This window comes from Equus caballus, chromosome 18 (assembly GCF_041296265.1).
Source record: "Equus caballus isolate H_3958 breed thoroughbred chromosome 18, TB-T2T, whole genome shotgun sequence".
Lineage (NCBI taxonomy): Eukaryota > Metazoa > Chordata > Mammalia > Perissodactyla > Equidae > Equus > Equus caballus.
The window spans coordinates 22,773,478-22,788,978 of NC_091701.1; the positions used below are offsets into that span (position 1 = coordinate 22,773,478).

At 36.5% G+C, this 15,501-nt stretch overlaps 1 protein-coding gene across 9 annotated transcripts in view; it reads left to right on the forward strand.

Moving 5' to 3' along the window:
• SPOPL (speckle type BTB/POZ protein like) overlaps window positions 1-15,501 on the forward strand; it is a 78,757-nt gene that overhangs the window by 41,926 nt on the left and 21,330 nt on the right. For 7 of the 9 annotated variants that reach the window (XM_070241827.1, XM_023622849.2, XM_023622847.2 and 4 more), the window contains one exon: window positions 15,337-15,473. In XM_070241827.1, coding sequence (XP_070097928.1) covers window positions 15,396-15,473 — 78 coding nt within the window. In that variant the 5' untranslated portion in view covers window positions 15,337-15,395. Of the gene's footprint in view, window positions 1-6,422; window positions 6,468-15,336; window positions 15,474-15,501 lie in introns of all 9 variants that reach the window. The other 2 variants (XM_070241829.1, XM_070241830.1) reach the window with 1 other exon arrangement.

Consider the following 15,501-nt stretch of genomic DNA (forward strand, 5'->3'; position numbering starts at 1 on the left):
GAGTATGCTTCATTGACTTATTACAACTAGTACCAGTACTTATGCTTGCTGCTTCCCCATTTAGAACACTTTTTATTCCATTTTCTCCCCATGGCTTTTACATTATTCTTGTCACGCATTTTAATTGTACATATATTTAAGCCCCACGAAACGTTACTATTGTTTTGTTGACCAATTTTGGAAAATTCTTAGTTATTTATCTTTTCAAGCGTTGCGAGTCCACCCACACATATGGTAGGCTTTCACTGTCTCCCATTCATCCTAGGTTGTTTTTGCATTTTCGGTAATATTTTTTTCTGCGTTGGTGAAAATATCTTTTATTGACCTTTTAAAAAGTTTTCTAGTCCTATCTTTTGTTGTTTAGTCTGCTGTTAAACTTACATATTAAGGGAGCTGGCCTGGTGGCATAGTGGTTAAGATTATGCATTCCACTTCAGCAGCCCAGGGTTTGTGGGTTCAGATCTCATGCGTAGACCTACACTCCACTCATCAAGCCATGCTGTGGCAGCATTCCGCATACAAAATAGAGGAAGATTGGCACAGATGTTAGCACAGGGCCACTCTTCCTCAGCAAAGCAAACAAACAAAAAAACTTTACATATTAAGTTGTTGATTTCAATTATTTTCCAGTTCTAGAATTTCCGCTTGCTTCTTTCTTAAGGAATTCTTGATACAAGTCTATTTTTCATCTATTTTTTTCCATCTTTTTCTATTACAACATATTCATCACAGTTATTTTAAAGTTCTTGTCTGAAAGTTCTGTAGGTCTGTGTCTGTTACCTGTTTTTGTTTTCTCCTACTTTTCAGTCATATGCAACTGTCTTTTTGGCAGCCTGGTAATTATTAATTGAATACTAGCCATTATGAGAATATTAAAGGCTCTAGATGATATCTTCTTTCATAGAGGATCCATCCTTTCCTCTCTTAGATATAAGGCGTAGGGACCGATCACTTTGAGCTAGTCAGAGACTGAAGTGAATTAAGGCTATTTGTATATTTGGTTTGTCCTTCTTGTATAGCCTAGCTTTCCAGGCCTTCCAAATGAGAACCTGGTGTTTTTACTCAGCCCCTCTCTTTCGCGGATCCTGAACTCTAATCCTTGTCTCCTCAGCAATATGAGATATCTGAACACTTTGCTTTCTTCTTGGCTTCCTGCTCCATGCTGGGTCTGCATTTGGCAGAAATCTTAAAGGGCACTTTTCATCAGGATCTTAGCCCCTCAGGTATCCTATTTTTATCTCCTACCTCACCAGGCCAACAAAATCTTTGCTGATACTTCTACCCCTTGGCAGTGGCCCTCAGCCCGGGCAAAGCCTGGATTCTCGCTCTGCACTGTGGCTAAAATCAGCAAATACTCGTAGAGAAAAAAGTAGCTGTAGTCTATCAGCTTACCTTTAGATGATTCCCTCTTCTCTGGAATCTTGGGACCTCCCGTCCTGATTGCTTGAGCATTTCTAGTTGCCATTAAACAAATAGTTATTTTATTTTTATCCAAGTTTTTCTACTTCACAGCAGAAGTTAGTTCACCTACCAGTGTTCCATCGTACTCAGAAGCAAGACCGCATGACAGCCTTTAAGTACTTTTTATACACGTTATTTGTCTTGGTTATTCCCACCCATATCACTTCTGCACAAATTATTTACTTCCAAGGTCACCTGTGAAGTTTTCCTTGCTATACGTCTGTTCTAGTACTTACTTTGTGCGAAGTGTAACCACTTATATGTATATTATTTCGTGTTGTCCAACCGTAGGGAAATGAGGTACTGGAATCCTTTAATGGAAAAAAGGAAAGTCCCAATGTCTGTAAGGTTACAGAATCCATGACAGGAGAGTGATTCACATTAGTCTCACTATAGAACCCTTGCTTTTCAAATCTCTGCTGTAGTTTATGGTTTTCCTATCATTTGCTTTCTTCCTTTAGAATCCAGCTCAAGGGCTTTCTTCAGGACAGCCTTCCTGTTCTGAAAAGGCTTCATTTACTGTGTACATTCCTCTATTATTGTATTGAAAGTATCCTAGCAGGTGTCTCTCCTACTATCTTATGGTCTTCTCTAGAGTCAGGACTATATATTATTCATGTTTGTGCTTCAAGGTCCCTTAGAGTGCACAATATATCTAAGCGTGTAATAAATGTTTATTGCACTCCCATGAAGTCGTCATATGCTTAATTCAAAGAGATTTAATAAAGATATGATGCATGTATTGTTAACTGTTTTATCACCTTTATAAACATTTATTACAGTCTAATTATTCCTGATAACAGTCTTAGCAAAACTGTTGAATATTATATATGTGTTACATATTAACTCATTTCCTTTCATTATGTAATCATAGTCATAATTTGTATAAAATTGCTTTGATCTCAGTATTTTCAGTTATAACTTTATGAAGCAGTTCAGATAACTTTTAGCAAAAATATCCTAGTATTTCACAGTTTTAGAGTGATTTACATTTTGTTAGTTGAAGAATTAATAAACAAAAATGCTATATGATTAACATCCAGGTTAAGCTAGCTCCTAGAAGACTTGAGCTGAGTTCAGATGACAGTAGAAAAGAAGTATCCCATAAACATGCTGGGTACATGGTTATGAATGGATAGAATTTTAATAATATTCTTCAGACAGTGATTTAAAACAACTGCTTTGCTGGATAATTTATATATTCCATTGGTCTGGAAGCTCAATAGTTAGCATACTGGGAGTATTGCAGTTCAAGACAAATGTTAAAAAACCTTAATAGTTTTTCTTTTGAGAGTCATTAAAAATCTGTTTAAGTACTTAATTCTCTAATCTGGCTAATTTAGACTCAATAGTTACAGAAGAAACTTTATAATTACTTCCATTACTTTTTTGTTTGTTTGTTTGGCACATTGAGTTTTGGTTTAGTTTTCTTTTTTTCCCCCCAAGTTTTATTGAGAAATGATTGACATACATCACTCAGTTTGAGGTGTGCAGCACCATGGTTCGATTTACGTATACTGTGAAATGATTACCACAATAGGTTCAACTAACATTCCTCTTCTCAAATAGATACAATCAAAAGAAAAGAAAGAAAAAAGAAGAAAAAAAACTTTTTCTTGTGATGAGCACTCATAGGATTTACTCTTTTAATAACTTTCCTGTATATCATACAACAGTGTTAGCTATGCTCATCATGTTGTACATTGCATCCCTAGTAGTTCTTTATCTTGTAAGTGGAAGTTTATACCTTTTGACCACCTTCTTTCAAATCTCCAGCCCCTACCTGTAGTAACCACAAGTCTGATCTCTTTTTCTATGAGTTTGGTTTTTTTTCCATTTTAGATTCCATGTATAAGTGAAATATCTCAGTATTTTTCTCTTATCTGACTTGTTTCACTTAGCATAATGCCTTCAAGGTCCAAATGGTAGGATTTCCTCATTTCTTATGGTGAATAATATCCTGTTGTATATGTATACCACAACTTCTCTGTCCGTTTGTCTATCTGTGGCCACTGAGGGGGTTTCTGTGTCATGGCTGTTGTAAGTAATGCTGCAATGAACATGGGGTGCAGATATCTTTTCGAGTTAATGTTTAAGTTATCTTTGGATATGTTCCCAGAAGTTGCTGGATCATGCGGTAGTTCTGTTTTTAAGTTTTTGAGGATCCTCCATACTGTGGATCTATTACTTCCATTACTTTTTAATCACAAAAGAAAGATTTTTATGTAGTACATATGGACACGTATGTGCCTGTACTTTTTTTTTAATGAGGTAAAATTCATTAACAAAATTCACCATTTTAGCAGTTTTAAAGTGTACAATTCAGTGGTATTTAGAACATTCACGGTGTTGTACAACCAGCACCAGTATCTAGTTCCAGAACATTTTATTAATTCAGAGGGAAACCCCATACCCATTGAGCACTCACACCCCATTTCCCTCTCCCTATAGCCCGTGGCAACCACTAATCTTTCTCTTTTTATGTATCTGCCTATTCTGTATATTTTATGTAAGTGAAATCATATGATGTGTCGCCTTTTGTGTCTGGCTTTTATCACTTAGCATGATATGTTGAGGTTCATCCATGTTGTAGCATATATTAGTACTTCATTACTTTTTATGGCTACATAATATTCCGTTGTGTGGAGATGCCACATTTTATTTATCCATTTATCTGTTGATGGTCTTTTGGATTGTCCATCTGTGAATTGATTATTAACCAGTAACATTTGGGCTATTGTGAGTAGTGCTGCTGTGAATATTGTTATACAAGTTTTTGTTTGAACACTTGTTTTTTTGATTATTTTGGATATATACTTAGTAGAAAAGCTGGATCATGTGGTAATTCTATGTTTCACTTTTTGAGGAACTTCCAAACTGTTTTCCACAGTGGCTGAACCATTTTACATGTCCACCAGCAATATACAGAGTTTTCAATTTCTCTTCATCCTGCCAACACTAGTACTTTTCTGTTATTTTTTGTTATAGCCATCCTAGTGACTATTTTTTCCTCGTCTTTGGTTTTCATCATTTTTGCTGTAATGTGTCTGTGGATCTCTTTGCACTTATCCATTTAGAGTTAGTTGAGTTTCCTAAATGTGTATATATTACTGATTTTCAATAAATTTGGGGAAGTTTTCAGCCATTATTTCTTCAAATGTTTTTTTCTGCTCGTTTTGTCTCTCCTCTCCTTTTAGTATGCCCATTATATATGTGTCAGTCGGCTTACTGGTGTCCCACATTTCTCTGAGGCTCTGTTTGTTTTTCTTCATCCTTTTATCTCTACATTAGATAATCTCTATTGATCTCTCAGCAGGTTTAATAATTTTTTTTTTACCAGTTCATATCTGCTGTATAGGAACATAGTTCCTTATGTGAATTTTTCATTTCAGTTGTACTTTCTTACTCCAGAATTTCCTTTTTTAAAAAAAATAATTTTTACTTCTTTATGGATATTCTTTATTTTTTGTGACATTGTCAACATACCTTCCTCTACTTATTTAATCATGATTTTTCTTTAGTTCTTTAGGCATATTTACAGTGGCTACTTTGAAGGCATTGTTTGTTCAACCCAGCATCTTCTTGCAATCAGACGTTTCTAATACCTCCTTTTTGCCTGTTGCTTGGGTCATACTTTGCATGCTTATAATTTTTTGTTCAAAACTGGACATTTTATATTTTGTAGAAATTCTTGGAGCTAATTTCTCCCTTCCGGTGTTTGTTATTGTTTCTTGCTTATTTAGTGACTGGCAGAGTTATTTTAGTGGAGTCAATTTTCCTGTCCTTCCACCCCCTCCTCCCCTTACACACACACACACACACACACACACACACTCTCTCTCTCTCTCTCTCTCACTCACTCACTCGCTCTTAAGCCTCTGATGCTGCTCCTCAGGGACACAGTCTTGGGTTTTCCCAGTTAGCCTGGGATGGCAGTCGTTTCGGCAGGGCTCTCTTTGACTGCCTCCTTCCTTGACCACATACAACTGTTAAGGTCCACTAATCTAGTGCTAATTGCTCTGTTGTTTTCAGCATTCCTTGATGCAGTAATTGATCCACAGACTGAACTAATCAAAATTTGAGTTCCTTTGGAGTGATAATTTCCTAAGTTAGTGCTTGATTTGTTTCTGACCCTAGGCAGGCCCCTCCCAGCTGTTTGCCTTCTTGTTCTCTCTGGCAAACAAACCAGCCTTTAGTTTATGCTTTATGCCCAATAATTTCTCCAGTCTCCTTTCAGTTGCCTTTTACCAGGACCTGCACTGTTTTTTTAGAGCACCCTTGTCCATTCCCTTACAAATGAAGCCAGTATTTCTCTAGGAAGAGATTTGGAGCTGTTTTATGCCCCCCTTTGCCACATAGGCAGTATCATCAAATCAGGTCTCTAGAATATGGAGTGGGGACAATGATGCATTTCTCTCTTAGTGATATCTCTGCTCTAGGAGCTGAGCACTTAGTGGAATGGGAGAAGAGGGGAACGGTACCCTTAGATCTTCTTGTCTTGGCTCTCCCAGTGTGGAAAGCTTCATCTTACAAGCTGGAACAATAGCACTTTGTGCCCCACCAGCACCATACCCATGGTATAGCCTATATCCCACCACTGGGGGTTGCATGGAAGAAGGGACGCATCCTTCACCTCCCCTCTTAGCCACATTAGCTTTAGCAATAGGTGGCTGGAGGCAAGATGAGAAATGTTGGCATCCTGCCCCTCCCAGTAAGATAGAACCCTGAGCCCGCTGGGCAAAGAGGGAGCCCTGTGCTCTTGGCTTTACCCGTCTGGAGTGGAGTTTCTGACTCCCTGAGCTGGAAGGATGGAGGGAAGGGCAGGTCCTGGTTCAAACACCACAGATTCTCACGTTTCTTAGAGCACCTAGTAGATTTTCTTGAATACATCTTTCTTCTTTGCTCTGTAGCCCCAGGACCATTTCCAGAGGTAATGGTTGTTCTTTTATAATTTTCACCAGTTTCACTGGAAAGCAAATCCATGGAGCTCCTCAGGCTGTCATGCTGTAAGTTGTTTTTTAATTAATGATTCAGTCTCTTTATTGGTTATAGATCTGTTCAGATTTTCTGTTTCTTCTTGAGTCAGTTTTTATAGTTTGTGTTTTTTAGAAATTCGTCCATTTCTTCCAGGTTATCTAATTTGTTGATGTACAATGTCATAATATTCTCTTATAATCCTTTTTATTTCTGTAAGATTCGTAGTAATAGCCCCACTTTCATTTCTGATTTTAGTCACTTGTGTGTTCTCTCTTTTTCTCTTGAGCAGTCTAGCTAAAGGTGTCCGTTTTGTCGATCTTTTCAAAGAACCAACTTTGTTTTATTTTTTTTCTATTTTTCTGTTCTCTATTTCCTTTCTCTCTGCAAGCTTTGAGTTTAGTTTGCTGTTCTTTTTCTAGATCCTTGAGATGTAAAGTTAGCTTATTGATTTGAGATCTTTCTTTTTTTAGTGTAGATGTTTATATTTACTACACATTTCCCTCTGAATGCCACTTTCATTGCATCCTGTAAATTTTGGTATATTGTTATTTTCTTTTGTCTCAAAGTGAAATTCTGATTTTTCTTGTCATTTCTTTTTTTAAGAATGTGTTTTTTGGGGCCGGCTCTGTGGCCGAGTGGTTAAGTTCACATGCTCCGCTTTGGCATCCCAGGGTTCATATCCTGGGCGTGGACATGGCACCGCTCATCAGGCCATGTTGAGGCGGCGTCCCACATGCCACAACTAGAAGGACCTGCAACTGGGACATACAGCTATGTACAGGGTGTGTGTGTGTGTGGGGGTGGGGGGTGGTGTTGGGGAGATAAAGCAGGAAAAAAAAAAATGTGTTTTTTAATTTCCACATACTGGTGAATTTTCCAGTTTCCCTTCTGTTATTGATTTCTAGTTTCATTCCATTCCAGAGAAACACTTTGTATAATTTCAATCTTATAAAGTTTATTAGAGACTTGTTTTGTGGCCTATCGTATGGTCTAAATGGAGAATGTTCCATGTGCATTTGAAAAGAAAGTATATTCTGCTGTTGACAGGTGAATCTCTGTTAGGTTTAGTTATTTTGTTCAAGTCCTCTATTTCTTTATTAATCTTCTTGATTGTTCAATGGATTATTGAAAGTTGGGTATTGCTGTCTCCAGCTATTACTGTAGAACTGTCTATTTTTCTCCAGTTTTGTTGGTTTTTGCTTGATATAATTTGGAGCTCTGTTGGTTGGTGCATGTATGTTTATAATTATGTCTTGATTCCTTTTATCAATATGTAATGTCCTTCTTTGTCTCCTGTAACAATTGTTTTTATCCTTCCTTCCTTTTTTTCTTTCATTTTTTTATTGAGTTCATAATAGTTTACATCATTGTAAAATTTCAGTTGTACATTATTTCTTGTCTGTCACCACCTAAGTGCTCCCCTCACCCCCTGTGCCCACCCCTCATCCCCCTTCCCCTGGTAACCACTGAACTGTTTTCTTTGTCCATGTGTTTGTTTATATTCCACATATGAGTGAAGTCATATGGTGTTTATCTTTCTCAATCTGACTTATTTCACTTAGCATAATACCTTCCAGATCCATCCATGTTGTTGCAAATGGGATGATTTTGTCTTTTTTCTGTGGCTGAGTGCTATTCCATTGTACCACATCTTCTTTATCCAATCATCAGTCAATGGGCACTTGGGTTGCTTCCATGTCTTGGCTATTGTGAATAGTGCTGCAATGAAGATAGGGGTACAAATGTTACTTTGGATTGTTGACTTCAAGTTGTTTGGGTAGATATCCAGTAATGGGATAGCTGGGTTATATGGTAGTTCTATTTTAGTTCTTTGAGGAATCTCCATACTGTTTTCCATAGTGGCTGCACCAGTTTGCAGTCCCACCAGCAGTGTATGAGGGTTCTCTTTTCTCCACACCCTCACCAACATTTATTTTTAGTCTTAGTTATTATAGCCATTTTAACAGGTGTAAGGTGGTATCTTACTGTAGATTTGATTTGCATTTCACTGATGCTTAGTGATGTTGAGCATCTTTTCTTGTACTTATTGGCCATCTATATATCTTCTTTGGAAAAATATCTCTTCATATCCTCTGCTCATTTTTTGATTAGGCTGTTTTTTTGTTCTTGTTCAGTTGTGTGAGTTTCTTATATATTATGGAGATTAACCCCTTGTCGGATATATAATTTGCAAATATTTTATCCCAATTGGTGGCTTGTCTTTTTGTTTTGATCCTTCTTGTAACAGTTTTCGACTAAAGTCTATTTTGTCTTATATTAGTAGCCACCCAACTCTCTTTTGGCTATTTGCATGGAATATCTTTTTTCCACCTTTTCACTTTCAACTGATGTTTGATTTCCATATATATATGGAGACAAAAAAAGCCCCACAGCTTTTCTAGTCTTGTAGAGTTTGGCTCTCTGTTGGGGCACTCCTTCACTGCTTAGCCAGGCCATTTACGATTCTGCTTTAGCTTCTTTCTGCTTGCTTGGCGCCCAAAGATCCACCAGAGTTGATAGCTTAGGGTCTTCTCACATATTTTCCAAGCATGTGTTTGGCCCCAGGTATGTACATGGCCTTCTAGTTTCCCCTGTATATGTGGGAGCTTTTCAAAGCCCTTTTCCCCCAAATATATTTCTCAGCTTGTTTCTTCCCAGGCTTTCCTTTCTGGCTATTGCTCGCCCCATCTCTTATCCCTCGCTCCAGGCAGCTGCAGCTAATACGTTGCCGTTAGATGCTTTTGACAACTGCTGCCCCCCAGAATGCTGCTTCTACCCTAGGGATGCTCCACAGCAGGTGAAGCAAAGGTAGGCCCTTGACCTGATTCTTCAGAGAGTTACCAGACTGGACAGAGCATGCAACCACAATTATTTTAGAATAAATCCATGTAGCTCCCTCTGGTCCCAGCAGCCTGCGTCAGCAATGTGGGCTGATGTCAACTCTGCTGCTGCTGAATTGGAGAGGGGGCCATGGTGAGTGAGTATCTTAAAACGCCACAACTCTTACTCCCTGCAATTCAGCAGCTGCATTCTTCATTTAGCATTCTCCTGGTTGTATGTTTTTGATTCACTTCTGGGTTATGAAAAAGTTTTTGCCATCTTATTCATTGCTTTTGTGGAAGGATGGAGTTTTGGAGTTCTCCACTTTGCCATTTTTGGTGATGTCTATGTCCTTTATTACATATCTGTGAACTTCTATCCATATGGTTTAGGGATTCACAGATAGTAAGAATGTGAAGAAATTCATTGATATAACAAATTCAGGATACAGATAACTTCTGGTAGTGAGAGATTTGATGGTGGGAATATATACAAGGATGGCAGGAAGATGGTTGTTTGACATATGACTCTTTGTATATTTTTTGAATATTTGAAATTTTTAATAATGTATATAGTTGTGTGTGTGTTTGACATATAGAACATTAATTCTGGCACTCAGACATTTTGTTAAGCTAGAAAATCACATTCGTGTTTTTTCCAATAACAAGTAGGAGTCTTGCTTTCCTTTAATAAGTAAAACTAGGAAACATCACACTTTAAATTTGTTTACAAAGCAAAATACAGAATATAGAAGAAAGCTTTATTTTGTTAATGTGTATAGATTGATTGTCTTGTATTATTCTCTAGATCTCGTTTTGGTTCTGCTGTCTCTCTGCAAGCTTTTCTGCAAGCACAGCAATAGGAAGTCGTGAATGTAGTTAATTGTCTACTCTCTTTCTCATTTTTTTCCTTTGGAAAAGAAAAAGAATACTGGACATAGCACTGAAATGGACCTTGGGAGATCTTTGTCCATCTTTTAATATTTATCTAACAGTGTAAACTTGGACAGTTTATGTCACTAGTCTAATCCATTTCTCTCTTCTTGGTTCTCCACTGTAAAAGAAGAGTTAGACCAGATAGCTGAGGGCTGTTTCAGCTCTGTAATATCAGGAGACGCAGCATGACTATAAGAAAGAGCATAGACGTTGGAGCCGGTATATTTGTGATCAACCACTTTCTGGTTACTTACAGTTAAAGGAAACCTTTTAACTTGTCGTTAATCATTTTCTCATGGTTAAGATGGGATTATTACCACCCGTCTCATAGAGTTGCTGAAGAATAAACAAGGTGTGTCGTCTTCTCAGTGCTCACCAATGCAATCTGCTTCACCAGCATTCTCCATATCTCCATCCCATAATTACATCATTTGAAGAAGCTGGAAAGAAAACAAAAATCTTTGTAACCTTTTATTTAATTTGCTTTTATTTATGAATTACATTGTGTGTTATGCTTGAGGAGGGTAATAGCTCTTGTAGAGCCATTAAAGAACTTTCTCCTCTTTACTCTCCAGAAAATGAAATTTATTTTTTATTTATATATTTTATTAGTATTAAATTAGTAGTGTCTTCTTATAAAAACTCAACTTTAATCTGCAGTGTTTTTCTTTGAGTTACCATCTTCATTGACCTGACATCTCTCAATCTCTGCTACTTGGAAAGTAACATATACACACAAACGCACGCGTAACATATTTTCTGTGGGTTCATTTGAGTATGCAAATAACTATGTTTTTTACTTCTTTTAAGAATAATGACTTGTATTTCTTTATTAAAACATAATAATATATTTAGAAAATATAAACAAATGGAAAAAGCTCATCACCCAGAGATTAGTAATATTTAGATGTATATCTTATCAGCATTATCATGGCAATGCCAAAGTGCAACTCGGTGCATCTATGTGCCAGTCTGTTTCTCTTTATGCACTTGTACCTGTATTAACTCTATATGCTATTTATATTTACAAAAGTAAGATCTTTTTAGGCATACTCTTTGTCTGATTTTTTTATATACTACATTTCTTAAATGTCATTAAGAAAATTTTTCATACACTCTCAATGGTTGTGTAGTTCTACATGTATATCACAAAAACATACTATGTTTATACTTAATTATCTTTTTCCACAGTTGTATTACTTTTCCCAGGATGAGTTTCTAGGATAAATCTGACAAAGAATTTCTTTTCTCTCTCTCTCTTTTTCCACCTCAGCACAGTAGACAACCATGGTAGTTTTACCAGCCTGGGGCTAGCCAGGAAAACCAGCAGTTTTGCTGTCAGATCGAGTGGATTTGATTTGGGGCTCAGAGTGGGGAACCTGTGGCTTTGTCACCAAACTGTTTGAAAGAAAGGGGACCACCTGCATGCAGCTTTGTTAAGCAGGGAAAAAAACTTGAGAATAAAAAGCTAGACAGAAGTATCAGCAACCACGCAATATGGTGGAGACAGATGCTGCAGTTAAGTCCAGGCAACCTATTAAGAAGAAGACAGCAAGCCATAGGAAAACAAGTCAGAATCAGAGTTGCTGTAGTATGTTAACTGGAAATGTCCAGCTTTCAGCCAGAAATTATGAGACATGCTAAGAAAGAGGAAACTGTAACAGGGGAAAAAAAAAGCAGAAGCCAGACATAAAGCTACATATTGCACAATTCTGTTTGCATTAAATTTCTAGACAAAGTATAACTATAGAGAGCAGATTAGTAGTTGCCCAAATTTGGAGGTGGAAAGGACCTTTTGGGATGATGGAAGTATTCTAAAACTACATTGTGTTGATAAAAGTTCACTAAAAATCATTGATCGGTACATTTAAAATGAATGAGTTTATGAGTTTTGTGATATGTAAATTATACCTTAATAAAGTTGTTAGATATGGAGGGGGCACCAACATGTTTAAAATGACGGTAGTCTATTAGTGATCTCAACTTACTGTGGGGTGGCTACCTGTTTGCTGTACTGTTTTCAAATAAAAGCAAATAACATTTGTGATTTGTAGAAGTAATTGACGATGATAACTGGAGGTACTTAAGAGCAGTATGTAATTTTTATGTAGACGTGAATAATTCTTTTGAAAGTGACAGTGTGTGGTGCTCTTAAATAGTGTATTCACTTTTCTTGGAGGCACTTTTACTTTCTTCCATCATTCATCACCTTTATTCTTGCTTGTGTAATTAAGGAACATCCATTCTTCACCTTTCTTTAATGCTGATTGTGACTTTTAGGTGCTCTTGATAGACTATTTCCAGTGTTACCCTTCTGACTTTACTGCCTGGTTACCTTGCTGATTCCCCAGTTCATTGTGTAATGCCACAGGTGCATCACATGATAGGAACTCCTGTATGTAAGGAACCTGCATAAGTATTTGAGTGAGTGTATTAGTATTGATGCCATAATTGAAAAGGAAAATTACATAAACAATCTAATCACAAAGGATTAATTTAAAAGTGTTCCATATGAAGTACTTCCTGATATTGCATACATCACTTTATTGAAATTGAGTCTCCCCAGCCCCCACAATTACTCTTCTGTCTCAGCCTTCCTCATCTGAGAACCTCGTATTACTATCCCCCCAGTTGCTCCGGTCCCACACTAGGACTTATCCTTGATTTCTCCTTCCTTTAATTTTAATCCATTACACATTCTGTTAATTTTAAATATTGTCTTCAATCGATAGGACCACTTTCCCCATCTCCACTGTCATGCCATATTAGTCTGTGACCCCTATCTCTTGCCAACTATTCTTAATATCTCCTAATTGTTTCCCTGCTTTGATTCTTCTCACCATTTTATTCCCTGAGAAGCTGACATTCTGATCTTACTACTATCTAAATTACGCTGTTGTTCCCCTGCTTAAAATTCTTCAGTGACATCAACCACATTGGATTACTTTCTTTTCCTTAAATTCTCTCAATTTCTTTCCTGCCCTAGGGCCTTTGCACTGGCTATCCTTTCTTCTCTCTTACAGACACCTTCCCTTGACTTGTCTCTGCTGTTTTTTCTTATCTTTTAGTTCTCAGCTCTTCAGAGAAGCCTAAACTGATCACTCTATCTAAAGTAGCCTCCTGGATACCTACTTGAAGATTTTTCAGTTATTGCATAGCACCTACTCTATCCCATGTCTGTCTCTTTTTTTAGTTTCATTTACTACGATTTATCTTGCTTAGTTACTTATTTACCTGTCATTGTGTTTTTTTTTCTGACGTGTTTCCTGATCTTGAAGATTATATTATAAATAGTAGCTACTTAATAAGTATTGATGGATGAATGAATTATAATTAATTTGGCAGATTCTTCTGCCAAATTTAGTTGTTCATTTGAACTAAATCTTAAATCATTTAAGTTGGCAGTTTGTTTGGTTTTTTCCCCCCATGAAATGGCTTCTGGTTTGAATCAGCTATTTCTTGATTCTAAGGATCAGATGAATTTATATAGTTCCAAAACTAAGTCCTGTGCCCATTGATTTTGTGCCTTAAGAATAATTTTACTTAACATTTTATTCACTTGACTTATTTTGTCACAGTGCTTTAAGAACTATTTTTTGACATGTCCATATAGTTTTAAAACATTATGGATTTGTTATACGTGTTCAGAGTTATAAAAATCAGAACTTCTTCATTATGATGGAGATTTTTGTCTTTGATTCATCTGTCTTTGACTAGAAAATAACTTGACTGAATTCGTCTCTCCACCAAATAGCTATGGAGGTGGTATACATATTTTACACATCTAGAAATGAATTTGTGCTTGTTTCAACATGAATGAAAACATGATGCACTGTAGAATCCTTGTGCTACAGGTCTTTTCCCCTTAGAACTCTAGTAATTATCCTGTTTTCCTCAGACATAGAGCAATGAGGAGAATGGGGCCATCTTGATTTTTGTTCCTTTAAAGGAACATGTATACTTGTAGCATTTTTTTTCTGATTTTGAATTCCACAGAAGTATATCTCAGTGATGGCTTATTTTGGTTGTTTCTAGTGCAGTTTTTAATGTCCTTCATTTGTACTTTCGAATTTTTTCATACCTTTTTTAGATCTTTTTGTTCTATGTATCTTTCAGGTGGCTTTCTTTAGTCATTGTTTTCTCATTTCACACTATGGTTTCATTGAGTATAGACACAAAGTAAATATTTTCTTCTGTATTTGAGATGAAGTCCTGCCCTTTTTTCTCCTAGTAGTTTCTTTTTATAAGATGCGTGTGGTTTTCTTCCCTTATTAATTATTCTTGAATGAAAAGAGGATTCTCGACTTAAGTCCCTATGTTGGAATGTAATCTTGAGACATCCACACCAACTTCCCTGCCAAGTGCACTACTTATGTAGCTCTTCTGGATTTTGCCTGTTTTCTTTTACAGACTTTACAAGTTGCAAAGCATCATCATCTAGTCACTAATGTCCTGCCTAGGTTATGATGAATTTATTATGAGACCAAATGGATGTAGTACAAGAACAGCTAACTGGGAGGAAATGTCATGATATGGTACAGATTATCTCGGAGGGAGGTCTCTGATAGGGACAAAGTCTTATCAGGAACCTGTTTGAGGTAGAGGTAGACTTCTGTGGAAATCTAGATAATTGTTCTTGTATAGTATTGCCTGTTAAGTCCCATTCTGTGTTTTAATTGGTCAAAACTTTAGAGTCTGACAGCTGAATAACTAATATTTATAGTTTCCAGGGCTATTCTATCTTTACAGCCCTTTTGATTTCCATGAATATGTCAATGAAAAGATGAAGGAAGGAAGGTGAATTAGATATTAATTGTTGCCAGTAACTTTCCATGTTATTTTGTGATTTTATGTTTATGATCTTACCATTTAGCTATATGTTATTTTTTGATTTGTGATATGTTGCAAAGTGTGCTTTTATAAAATAATGTCTTGTCTATAAGTATTGTTTAGATTTCAAATGTTATATGTCACAAAGACTTATGACTTCATTTCTTAAAAATTATTAAATAATGAAATCTTCATATTTCCTCATAATCTAATTTGGGAAAGTAATTGTTTTATGACTGTTTAAATACTTCTTCCCTCTTGATTCAGTCAGTTAAACTTTTTGATCAGTAAATGAAACTTCTCTTCTTTGTAGTAAAGTACTCAGCTGTGTAGGATATTGCATAAATCTTGGAAGACTGCGATAAAGTGGCAATGTCTCGAGAACCCACCCCACCTCTCCCTGGAGATATGTCCACTGGTCCTATAGCAGAAAGCTGGTGTTATACACAGGTACATGCTGTTAAAGTGCCTTACTTTT